The 13200-nt window shown below is 47.3% G+C and overlaps 1 protein-coding gene across 2 annotated transcripts; it reads left to right on the top strand.

Annotated features, from left to right (window-relative positions):
* LOC8061977 (solute carrier family 40 member 1) lies at positions 2505 to 11702 on the top strand. 2 transcript variants are annotated; one of them, XM_021448824.1, is made up of 8 exons: positions 2505 to 3026; positions 3175 to 3325; positions 9565 to 9761; positions 9851 to 10312; positions 10431 to 10602; positions 10697 to 10945; positions 11107 to 11234; positions 11335 to 11702. In XM_021448824.1, the coding sequence occupies exons 1-8, from the start codon at positions 2884 to 2886 to the stop codon at positions 11345 to 11347; spliced, it is 1515 nt and encodes a 504-aa protein (XP_021304499.1). In that variant the 5' UTR covers positions 2505 to 2883; the 3' UTR covers positions 11348 to 11702. The 2 variants fall into 2 exon arrangements, with proteins under 2 accessions (XP_021304499.1, XP_002438576.2); XM_002438531.2 differs by having other exon boundaries at positions 11327 to 11702.

Below are 13200 nucleotides of genomic sequence, written 5' to 3'. Positions count from 1 at the left end.
TGGAGTACCTTCCGTTGTTTGCTGCCTAAGGTTATCTATGATTTATTACGTATGTTATATAATTTATGCGTTGTCTTTTGATATTACCCCTTATTTGTAGCTATATGTGAGATTTGACCTCTAAGACTCACATATGGTATATATCTTGTTTTGTTCTTAAAATCGGGTATTACACCATGACCCAGACAGCGACCACGAGGGCCAAGGGTAGCACCACCGCGATCTTCCACGTGAAGACGGCGGTGAGCATTGTGGTGAGGAGCCACACGACAAGCCTGGTGTGGCCCTGCCGAGACCCATGTGGCAAGAGCTCAAAGCGATGGAACATGGTCCGTCGGTCCGTCGGTCCAACGGAACGGACCAAGGTATGACCGCACGAAGCACGATCACCCACGTGCCTTGGCTGCTTGCAGCCACACGCGATGTGTCGAAAGCCTCTGCAACACAGACATTGCTAGGGCAGCTTGCAAGTGGCCACATGGTGTGTGGACGAGAGGCAGTTGAAGCACTTCGTGAAAATCGTCTAGGATGCGCCTCGGTGGTCGATGACCTGCTAGCTGATCCCCACGAGTAGGACTAACCGAGGTGGTCGCCGAACGTGTCTCCTATTAGTGGAGGACCTCCTGCCACCCATCGATGCCTAGGTTGGAAGCCCGTCGATCGCGGCCGAGGTGCTGGCGTGCCAGGATGCGTCCCTCCATAGGGCGAGGCGGCATGCCATGCACCAGTTGTGGCCACGGTCGATACTTCCTCCCCCTTCGGCCAGCGGCTCGACGCCAGATCACCACAACCTGAAGATGGAGGTTGCACGTGCGGTAGGGGCATCACGTATTGGTTCGAAGACCTCAACGGTTGCGGCCTCTGACGAACAGCGTCTGAAAAGAATGCCATGGATGTTGGCGTTGAATCTGCATCGGAGGCGTCGGTGAGGTCCTCGTCTGCCCAACGACAGTTCCTGGTCTGTCCCATCGTGCTACCCACTGGGTGGAAAAGGGGTAGCTTTGGGGACGAGGTGGACGATGGGCCCGAAGCAGGTGCGGAAGGGTGGACAAGGAAGGTGTCAAGGTCGACGATCGCCTAGTGGGAGAGGGAGTGGACGCACGCACAACTCGACAGACATCATCGCCATCATCCTCGCAGCCCATAGCATCCTCGAACAGGACCGGTGGCACGAACAGCTTGGCCCTTGCCCTGGGCGTTGAACCGTGCTCACCACACAGGGCCTCAAGGCCACCACCACTGACGAGCCCACAGTTGTTAGCTTTAGCTTGTGTTTTATCATTCTTTGTAATCCTGTCAAAGGACCGTGTGTGTTAGTTGGTTTAGATACGTAGAATTGTAGGTGATTCGTAGATATGCATGGATCGCGTTGTAACCGTATCATCAGGTGTGGCCCCGTCGTGTCGGCGTCTAGCATGTCCCAGCGGCGTTCCGAAGAATCGGATGATCGTTGGAGGCGTCGAGGCGGCGGGGGTGTAAGGCCATGAGCCATATATAAACCAACAAGTGCCCATTGGCACGGTGCCCGTTTTGGCACACCAAATCTTGTCAAGTTTGTTGCTTCGTATCTTTTCTGTTCGCGAACAGCACACGCCGTAGGGTTTAGTCGCCGCGGTCACCACCTGCCGGTGCCGCGTCGCCGCCAGGCTTGCTCATCGCTGGTCTGGTTCCAACAACAATCGCCGACATCAGGGGGCAGCCAGCAGTGTTCGTCCCATCCTCGACGAGGGGAGGGGAGGTGGAGGTGGGCGGCGCCCTCTCCGCGTTGGGCCGCCGCGGTGACGTCGCTGCTGCTGAGGCTCGTCTTTGACTGGGGCAGGCACTTGGCGACATCGTCGGCCACGCCGCGCGCACGCGCATCCCCAGATGCAGAGGGAAGGCGTTGGAGAAGGGTGGTGAAGACGAAGCCGACGTCTCCATGGTGGCCGATGGAGGTGACGCTGCTCCAGCGCTTGTACGTGCACTGGGAGGAGAAGAGACGGCGAAACTAGGTGGGGCCTTGGCAGATCTAGTCGAGGTAAGGACAGGGGTGGACGCAGGCGCTGGACTGGCAACTGACGCCGCCATCGACGGAGGCGGGGAGGGGGCTAGGGAGGGGGATGCAAAGGAGGTAGAGGGAGGGAGGCTGGGGAGGTGGAGGCAGGCGACGTGGCCAAACCCTCTTGTTTTCTTTCCTTGCGATAGAATATTGAAGAGCATGTAACTCGTAACTGGCTAGATCCAACGTATCCGAGTGATCCAGGCAAAAAGTAAAATAAAGGGATTATACATGTTGAAGGGAACCAGACGAGCCCGGACAGATCCAGGCGCTAGCTGATGCCGCTGCTCCGATCACCCGACGTACAGACCGCAGCATGCATCGCGTGTTGAAGCAGGTTGATTTCTGACCCGCGAATCCCACTGCCGCCACCCGCCACCCGCCACCGCCACTGGTTTTTGGCTGTTCCGCCGGGCAAACTCGCCACCAATTGCCACCCGGGGGGCGTGATCCTAGCAGCTTTTTTTTTTTTATCTTTCCCGTTGTTTGAACGACTCCCGGCGACGCTGACAGTTCCGGCGCACGTCACCCTAATTGTTGTGTACGGAGTTCAGTATATATTGCAATCTGCAATGTATGGTCGCTCCTCGTCTTCTCCATGTTCCATGCCGCCTCCGCTGCAAGGATCATAAACAAACACTACACGATAAATACGACCGACGACTGCGTGAGAAGAAAAGATCGTGCATCTGATCGTGATCGGGGTGTGCGTGCGTTGCCCCTGCTGCTCCTCTGGTCCGGTCAGGCACACAGCAAAGCCAGCGCAAGTCGTCGTCGCGGTACTCAAGTGAGATCCGGGTCGGGGATCCAGGATCAGGTGAAGGCGATCGAGCGCGGCGGCGGGGATGGACGACGAAGATGCGGCGGCGATCGAGGGCGGGCAGCTCGCGCCTCTTCTCGGAAGCCGAAGCGCGGGCTCGCCGTCGCCGGACGCGTCGCTGCTCCGCCGCCTCTACGCCGGCCACGGCCTCGCTAGATGGGGCGCCAGGTGCGTTCACTCCGTAATCAGTTACGTACGTTCCTTTCGTACCTCCTCTCGAGTTTTTCAGATCAGCGCCTGTTCTTTTTTCCTTTTTTTTTGTCAACTAGTAGTAGTCAGATTATCTTGTCATTTTTTTTTCCGGTGGCAAATTAAGGATGTGGGAGTTCTCGGTTGGGCTGTACATGATCCGCATCTGGCCAGGCTCGCTGCTCTTCACGGCGATTTACGGCGTCGTCGAGTCCTCCTCCGTCGCCGTGTTTGGTCCCATAGTTGGGACACTGGTCGATAAGCTCACGTACCTTCAGGTCAGCCATCATTCGCCATGTTCACCAAACTACTGCTCCTTGCGTTTAAAGTTTTATGGACATGGTTTATTTGCTTTCTTACAGCAACTCCAGTGGGTGCCCTTAAAATAGGGTTCCTGCTTTTCATTTCAGCAATCCTTAATTTTTGTGATAACTCTGTTTTTTAACTGCACTCCAACAAAAAATCTCAAAATATGACCCTTAAATTCTTTTTTAGAAGAAATTACACATGAGACCTTGTCATCCTCTATTGTGTTCCTAGTCGAGGAACATGGCCATGTATTGGCAACGGAAGAAAAGAGCCATCGAGAGAGAGGTGCGGCGAGAGTGGGGCTCACCCGAGAGATGAACAGAGGAGGGGAACAGCTGAGAGACGAGCGCTCAATGGAGGAGGTGGACCGTTAATCCCTACACCAAGGATCAGGGAGAGCACCACGAGGGCCGGCTCCTCAACAGAGGAGCACGGATGGCGTCCTCGTGAGGTAACGAGAAGCCGTTGGGAGGGAGCCACGAGGGTCGCCCCCTTGATGGAGGAGCGGGTGTGCATCACGAGGCATCGAGGAGCCACGAGGATAGGGTCGCGAGGGCCGCAATATATAGAGTGATCTATAGGAAGATGCCTAGCTGGGATGGAGACGTCTCACTAGGGAGAGGGACAATCGGAGTTGGGTGAGTGCCGAAGGTTGAGCGGGTGTGGGTGGAAAGCCTGGGCGCGAACGAAAATCGTCGAAATAGAAAAGTTAAGACTCCCTCCAGACCCCTTGAGGAACAAGGGATCAAGAGGAAGATTTGAAGGTCTCCTACTGTTAAGGACCCGAGTAAGGTCCCTCGTAGGGTGAGTGTTTTGCTCTCTCTGCCTCCCCTCATCCCTTAAGAGTAGAAAGAGGACAAGTAGAGGTTTTCCAGATAGAGTTCCTCTGATTAAGACAATCTTTTGACTTGGACATAAATGTTATATTATGTTAAAAATAATTCATTATATATAGTATAGTGATGTATACATCATTGTATAAAAAATACTAATAGAGTAACTATCGGATGGAGTAGTATGTTGACTAAATGTATGTCGGGGCACTGCTGGTCGACAAGCTAACATACCTTCAAGTCACCCATCATTCGCCATGTTTACTAACCTACTACTCCTTGTTTAGAGGATGATGTTGCAATGGAAAAATAATAATAAGACCATTATATTTAAAGCTTGAACGTGCATTGTATCATTATGTTTATTAGTTTATAGTATGATGTTCTATATTTGTAGACAGCCATCACTTATCATATAAGAAAACAAATTAAATTAACTAATACTGAGAGAGGTCGTAGGTTGTACTTAATACATTTTGAATGGTATGATACGTAAATTAATAACAGAGGTCGTATGTTGTATTAATACATTTTGAATGGTACGGTACGTAAATAAATAAATTAATAACAGATGATTATATTGCATACGCATACAACTTAGGTGCTGTTTTGTTTCGGTCCAACTGTAATTAAGTCAGGCTGTAATTAGATACCGCACTATATAAATTTGTTAGAGCAACTCCAGCAGGGCCCCTACTCAAGCTCCAATAGCTAAATATGGATGCCCAGTCTAAAAATATTACTCCAGCAGGGTCCCTACTTCAGATCTCATATTTGGCTGGTCACCCATATTTCTCCCCCAGACCCCATTCCTGTTGGCCCAACAGGGCAGCCCCCATCCTCCATCGGGTGTCCTAGCCTCAGCGCATGCTCCCTCTCTCTACCCTTGCATGTGCATGACATCCTACAATAACCGGCTCAATACTCTAATTGTGTCCATGTCCAAAGGAAGAAGAAAGAGGAAGAATAAAAAGACACTGACGAGTGGGTCCCTTCTATCATTCTCTCTGGAATATGTTTGGGGGCCCAAATTTTGGTGCTACTGTTGGAGTTGAAGCAAAAAAGTTGAGTCCCAAAAAGTAGGGGGAGCACCCAAATTAAAAGTAGGGGCCTAGTTTTGGGGGCTACTGCTGGAGTTGCTCTTACCCGTGTTAGAGCAACTCCAAAAGCTTGGCTAAAATTAGTAACCAAATTTTATTGTTTAGCTATTTTGTAAAATAGAAAACTTCTTAAAAAAGAAGAAGATCGCAACAGCCTAGCTATTTTACAAAATCGGATAGCTAGTGTCAGTGGTTGGCTATATATGGCCACCGAAAATTAAGAGATAGCCAATTTTCTATTTTACAAAACCAGATATCACATCTGTTAAAGTCTATTTTTTTGCTATATAAATTATAAAATAGTCTCTACAACAAAAATAGCAAGTTCATAGAGTTGCTAGGAGAGCACGAATTGTGCGTCTTTTTCTCCACTCCACATGTTGGATGAGGCGCGCATGGGCCTGTTATATGCAGGCTTCAAGTCTTCTTTACTCTGCATCTACAGGGACATATAGGCCCAACTCTTTTTTTTTGTAGAACGACATAGGCCCAACTCAAGACGGCAGGCAATGCCATACATCAGCCCCTTCCTTTTTCTGTTACCGTGTGGAAAACAAATAAATTAATAAGGGATTTGTTACTTTATTAAGCTTATCTGCCTTTTTTTCATTACATTGGCGTTTGCGTTAACAGTCTCAACCAAACACCATCTTAGACTCATGGCAGTCAGACACTATCTTAGACTCATGGCAGTCAGACACTCTCACTCCACACTCAATCAGTCACTTGACCACACTAAGAGACTCAACGGCTAAATCTGTCTTGCACACTCAACATTCAGGCCATGTTTGATTGAGTTATAACTTTTGAAAAAGTCGTTGTGGGTTATGGGTTTTTTTAAACTTGGATGGGTTATGGTTTTTGAAAAAAAAAACAGCTATGGGATGTGGTCTGAAAATCCAACAAAACAGGAGTCTGAACCGTTATCTACATAACCAATGGCAAGTGGGATAAATTTTTTTATCCAAAAACAGCTGAATAGAGGAGTCTGCTTTCAAGTTTGTACTAGAGCAACGGTAACTTTTGGACTAAAACAGTTGTGGCTTTTGAGCCCTTGGTTGAGCTTTTAGCTTTTAGAGACAAAAGCCACAGCCAAAACCTAACTAAACAGGGCCTTGTGCACTCTAATACTAAATCACTCTGCTACACTCAGATACTGTCACTCAAACACTCAACCATTGAGGCACTCACAGCCTCTTCACTTGAGCTCAGCTATTCAACAATATTTTTCTCTTATAATAAATTAGTGAATAATATTTTCTACCATGGTTTATCAACCAAACAAACATGACGTTGTCACAGCCACTTGGCACTCAACCACTCATGCACTAAGACACTTGACAACTTCGGCCATTGAGCCACTCGGTTACTTAGCCACTCTGCCTATGAGGAAGTCACACACTCCACACTCAATCACTCGGCACTCGATCGGCCACTTAGTTAAGTACTCAGTCACTTGACACATAGTCACTAAGCCAATTGCCACTCGGACACCACTGTGACTTGAGTCACTCGGCACTCAGTGACGAGGCCACTCGTCTTTCAATGAGTCAAGCACTTGGACAATCAGCCACTCACTCAACAGTCAACATTGAACCGCTCAGCCACTCGGGACTCAACCATATTCGCTTGATCTTATCAGCCGAATCTATCAGCTATTCGACAGTATTTTTTCTCATAACAAATCAATGAACAGCTAAACGAACAAGTCAGTAAGCTTAGCCAGTCAATCACTCGACTACTCTGCCACTTAGGCAGGTAATTCTTCCACCGCGGATGGCATACGACACCGCATGGTAGAAATAAGCCGAACCAAACACGATCATTCTGTTGTAAATAAATCCATGTCATAACACAGTTTTGTCAGTAAGGCCCTGTTTGGTTCCAGGGTATTTTTTATCACCCATCACATCGAATGTTTGGACACATGCATGAAGTACTAAATAAATAAAATTTGCAAAACCAAAACAACAGCTAGAGGATAATTTATGAGATGAATCTTTTGAGCCTAATTAGTCTATAATTGTACACTAATTAACAAATAAAACAAAAAATGCAACAATGCCTATTAAATTTTATCAGCCCCAACCAATAATAACAAAGAAGATCTTGGCATGAGCTAACTGTGGTTCTACCTTGTGTTGCCCTTTTAGTCCTTTTCTCTACGAGTCTAAGGAATAAAGCGGAATCACAAACAATATAATTAATGGTACAAGATTTTTGTTTTTTAGAACGAATAACTAGGCACATGTTTCATTTAGAGAGAAGAAATAGAGTTTTCCAAGAGGTAGGGTCGCAGCGCCCCACAACCAAAACTACATAAATCTTTTTTAAGGCGGTCATCAAAAACGATTTAGGGAGGCAGGTAAAGCAACCGCCTCTAATCAATAACCATGATTAATGATGATTAACCGAAGCAGTTGTTTTACCCATCTCAGTTAATTAATTAAATAATTAAAAGAAAAGAAGACGAGCCCATCCACAGCCCATATTGTGTGTCGCTTGGATCTCCTGCCACCGAGAGCCTATTGACATATCTCCCCCCCACCCCACCCGAGCTCGCCACCGGCGAATCTGGCCACCCCGAGCTCACCGCCGATGGATCCGGCCACCAGCTCGCTACCTACGGATCCGACCGCCCTGAGGTTACTGCCAACGGATCCGGTTGCCCCAAGGTCGCCTCCGATGGATCCGACCGCCCCAAGCTAGCCGTCGATGGATCCGGCTGCCCCGAGCTCGCCACCAATGGATCCGCTCACCTAGACCTAGGAGAGCCACCAGGGGTTGCCGCCGCTCGCGCTCAAGGGAGGGAGAAGCCTGCCTACTGCTTGAGAGGGAGGGGCTGCCCCACCACAGCCACTGCGCCACACAGATCCATGGCCCCATGCCACCATAGAGACGGAGAGTCGGCGAGAGAGAGAGGGGGGAGGGAGAGCCAGTGGGAGAGAGGGAGGGAGCGAGCAAGCACCGGGAGCGATGGAGTGAGGGGGCGCAGGGGAAGGAGAGGGTGCGGGGAACTTGAGATAGCGCCAGGGAGAAAAGGACGGACTTATGGAGGAGGACAGTGAAGGAAGAAACCCTAACATCCTTTATTTATATTGAAGATGGCTATCGGGCCACATTGGGCCTATTGAGCCTTGGTCTTTTTGGAGGCGGGCTTTATAGTGTGCCCACCTCCAAAAATAGATTTACGAAAGTGAACAGCTTAAGACGACCGTCTCTGAAAATAAATAATTTTTGGAAGCGGTTGCATAACGTTGACTGCCTCATTAATATCTTAATTGAGACGGTTTTTAAGACAACCAGCTCGGTTAATCGGGGATTAACCGAGGCAGTCACGTTAAGACGACCGCCTGTTAAATATTAATAGAGGTGGTCGCTGAGGGGGTCAGCCAGCAGGGGATGAATCTGTCTACTAGACACATGGGTGATTTAAAGGCTCCTATCACTCGGGTGACGGAAACAATTAAAACGCTGAGTTCTCACATCAATTACAAGATAGGTGACAAACAGGTGACACATGGAAATCAAACACCCGAATTTAAAAACTACAAGATCTACATCTAACGGACCATATAAAGTGCAAAGGATCCAAAGAAAAAACAAATTAATTCTATGGAGGCAAATCGGAAGAAATTCAAATAATAAAAAAAATGAAAACACAAATTGCAAAGACAAATTAATGAAGGCAAATTAGAAGAAATTCAAATCGAAAACATATCAAAAACAGAAATTACAGAGACAAATTCATTCTATTAATTCTATGCAAGGCAAATTGGAAGAAATTCAAAAACATATATCAAAAACATAAATTACAGAGAGCAGATAAAACACATATTTACACCAATAATAAAAGAAATTTACACTGACATAATCAATGTGAAAATCATAATCTGAGACTATAAGAGAAAGACATGGATTAAAATAACACATGAACAAGAAAAACATGGTAACTAGACAATTCCTGACAGCAGTAAACACCGAGCATGGACACTAATCTGCATTTTACTTGAAATCTAGACAATGAACAAAGCAGATTTCTAATGTAGAAGCAAAGAAGAAAGGAAGAACCAGATCAAATGAGAGATGATCCCATGGCCACAAATCTTATCTGGGTGACAAAAAAGAAAAAAAAATGCCCAGGCAACGTAAAGATTTACCGTTTAATTTACAACTTACAAAGACTGTTTGAGCGACACAAGGACAATGAGTCACTTCCTAGGAATCTTGTATATCCCTCCTAGCAAGCAATTAACCAAAGAAACACAATTGCAGGTCCTTGGCCTATGGCTTCTAGTCCAAAGCCTGTCCTTCATCGTCGCCGGAGCGTCAGTAACGGCCCTGCTTGTTTACGACGACCTGAAAGCCACAAGCTTCCCTGTTTTCATGGCGCTGGTGATCGTGACCAACGTGTCAGGTGCGCTAGCAGCGCTCTCAACACTCGCCGGAACCATACTGATCGAGAGAGAATGGTACGACGGTAATATCTCAAGTAGCTTCTGATCCTCTGACCCTCTGATCGAGCATTAACCTACAAGTTGATCGAATTGCATTGCCGCAGGGTGGTGGTGATCTCGAGCGGGCATCCTCCTGCAGTACTGACGGGGATCAACTCGGTGGTCCGGCGGATCGACCTGAGCTGCAAGCTGCTGGCCCCTGTCTTCTCCGGCCTCGTCATCAGCTTCGTGTCGGCGCAGGCCTCCGCGGCAGCTCTGGCGGTGTGGAACGTCGCCTCGGTGGGGCTGGAGTACTGGCTCTTCGTCTCCGTGTACAATGGCGTGCCTGCGCTCGCTGAGAGCAACCGGGTGAGAACACCTGATGCAGCTGAGGCCATGTCGCCGTCATCGTCGTCGTCGTCGTCGTTGGAGAGCGTGACACCGACGGCGAATGCGCTGGATTGGAGGGCTAGGATGACGGAGCAGCTATCCATCATACCATGCTGGGAGTCATGGGTGGTGTACCTGAGGCAGGACGTCGCGCTCCCAGGCGTCGCTCTCGCCTTCCTCTACTTCACCGTCCTGAGGTAATTAACCTAGCTGCTAGCTAGTTGCAATAACGTAGCGCTGCTTAAATTGTGTGTCTGATCGATCAACGCAATGCTGTGTAATGAAATGTTGTGTGTGTGTGTGGTGGTTTTGCAGCTTTGGCACCCTGATGACGGCGACCCTAGACTGGAAAGGCATACCAGCGTATGTCATCAGTTTGGCAAGGGGTTTCAGCGCCATCGTCGGCATCGGCGCAACGCTGATGTACCCTGTGGTGCACTCTTGGGTGTCCACGCTACGAACAGGGCTGTGGTCCATTTGGATGCAGGTAACGTATCCTAATAATGCACAGCACACAAGAAACTAAGCATCTGGTTTCAGTGAATTTAAATTGCTGCTGAATAATCTTGCTGTGCGGCCAGTGGTGCTGCCTGCTGGTGTGCGTGGCCTCCATCTGGGCGGCCAGCGACGTGGCGTCGGCGTGGATGCTGATGGCCGGCGTCGCCGCGTCGCGCCTAGGGCTATGGATGTTCGACCTCGCCGTGATGCAGCTGATGCAGGACGGCGTGGCCGACCACGAGCGGTGCGTCGTGGGTGGCGTGCAGAATTCGCTGCAGTCCGTGTTCGACCTGCTCACCTATGTCATGGGCATCATCATCTCCGATCCCAGGGTGAGTGCCACACTGCCACTGCCACTGCCATGAACGACTACTAATAACTAGATGCTGTTACTACTAGTACCAAGGCATGTACAGTACTTGAGATACAAACAAGGGAATGAAGTGAGAATGACGGTCGATATGATCATGCACACTTAATTTGTTGTGAACAGGATTTCAGCGAGCTGATCGTGTTGTCGTTCTTCCTGGTGACCTGCGCTGCAGCCATGTACACGCTGCACGTCTACCGCGTGCGCAAGCACCTCTTCCACTTCGACAAGATCCTCGCCAAGATCAGCTGGTGAGCGACATGGCACCATCTCTCTCTCTCTCTCTCTCTCTCTCTCTCTCTCTCTCTCTCTCTCTCTCATACCTGCCTGCTGTCCGATGCAGGAACAAAGTTTCATGAATTGATTATATGGCCGGTTGGCAAAGCAAGCAGATATTTCCTTGCTCCTAGCTACTGTAAATTGCTGATTTGACACTGGGTTTGAAATACCCGGAACGGAGTATACTGGCTGCGCTTGTAAACAGTTGTGCTCCCCCCCCCCCCCCCTCTCTTCCAGTGTGCAGAAAATTGTATAATTTAGGAACATTTTTACCAAGTATCAACTGTAGGTGAACTGGAATTTCCTAAAACAAAGCGTTAAGACTGAAGGATTTTAATCCAAGATAGTGTGATTGGATCAGGGTTTTTTTTTAAATGTGGGCTTCAAAGTTGTAATGAGAAAATGGGCCAATACATACAAACCAAGAAAATCCTCTGTCATCGATGTTGTTCAACATTATTGTCGATAAGTAACCTATGTCATCTTCTCAAATCTAAGTGGAAAACAGCTTCTCAATTTTGTAATATGCAAATGACAAGAATTTTTTTGGATTATGATATTGAACAGGCAAAGAGTATTATTGAAATTTCTTAACATCAATTTTACTAGGTTGCATTGTCATCCCTAGCAACGATGCTAGAAATATTTATTGGTATTTATTAACATAACACTTGTAATTGAGGAAATATTATATATACAATAAAGAATTCATAAGCGCACAGATAATATACCATTGTAGCACTTCACCCTGGAATAACCCTAGAGTATTCCAGGTATTATTATTTATATTTTTACCTCAAAGAAGGACGGGCAAAGGAAATATATTGATAACTTATACTTGTGATGGAGAGATAAGCTATAACTAATCTACTACTCCAAGCAGGGGTAAATCAAGAGATAAAGATAATATGAATGGCAAATTATCATTGATAGTTAATAGTTGAACACTTAGATTACTCCTTTCTATGGCAATAGCATGACTAAGTAGATATAGTAGAGAAATTAATTTCTAAGTAATTATTAATTACAAATCAAAGCATTCTATAATTAGTGCAATTATACTTAGTAGTCATGGCTAAGATCAACTATATATCTACTACACATAAGGGACATTACTAAGGAAGATCAAGAACAGAGCCTGACTTCCATCGCAACCAGGACCTACTTGGCCTATATTCGGGGAGTGAAATACAAAGGACTCAACAAGAAAAACACATTAGCGATCTACCACATGGCCCGGAATATCCACAGGTAAACATCGTATAAGCATCATGCTTACACATTGTCGACTACTCACTCTATGTACATTAGACTGAGTGCCGTACAAATTTATGCTTGAACATAAAGACAATCTAGCTATGCTATGTATATAATCAAAGTAGACAATGAACATGATAAAGTTGTGATGATGTGCTTGCCGACATCTTTAGCTACCTCCTCATTTGGTCCTTGTGCTCTTGCAAGTGTGTCTATCACTCCTGGTTGCGCGTCATCTCTGACTCCTATCACCATAAGAAGCTTTCACATACTGTCGTTGGCTTCTTCTATGGTAGCTGGTGGAAGGGCAATCCACTTCACCAGCATCGCCAGTGAACAATGGTCCTCCTTGTCCTTCTTTTGGCCGTTGGGCCTTGTAACGTGTTGGGACACCTTATAGACGTGAAGAGAGGTTCTTAGATGCCTCGCAAGCTATATAATCAGTAGCCGCCACCTACTTTATGGTTTGGGTTTTGCTTTAGATTAATCTATCGTTGAACATTCGCCGTTATCGGTTTGTGAAATCCTAAATTAGAGTGCTTAATCATATATCTACCATCGTCACTACACTTGAGTTGTGTTTTATCTTATTCTTGCTTGTGTTCTTGGCGAGGTCAACCGGATTGTGACACGGTTGATAACTAGAGGAGACATGGTGCTAAGGTTGCAGGGTTTGGGTCT

This window comes from Sorghum bicolor, chromosome 10 (genome assembly GCF_000003195.3).
Source record: "Sorghum bicolor cultivar BTx623 chromosome 10, Sorghum_bicolor_NCBIv3, whole genome shotgun sequence".
NCBI lineage: Eukaryota > Viridiplantae > Streptophyta > Magnoliopsida > Poales > Poaceae > Sorghum > Sorghum bicolor.
The sequence above is the reverse complement of the archived record's forward strand: the minus strand, read 5'-3'. Positions and strand labels throughout refer to the sequence as shown.

Coding starts and splice junctions, on each gene's coding strand:
- LOC8061977 (XM_002438531.2), top strand. CDS start 2,884: ATGGACGACGAAGATGCGGCGGCGATCGAGGGCGGGCAGCTCGCGCCT. Junction 10,313..10,430: donor CTCTACTTCACCGTCCTGAG/GTAATTAACCTA, acceptor GTGGTTTTGCAG/CTTTGGCACCCTGATGACGG. Junction 10,603..10,696: donor TGTGGTCCATTTGGATGCAG/GTAACGTATCCT, acceptor CTGTGCGGCCAG/TGGTGCTGCCTGCTGGTGTG.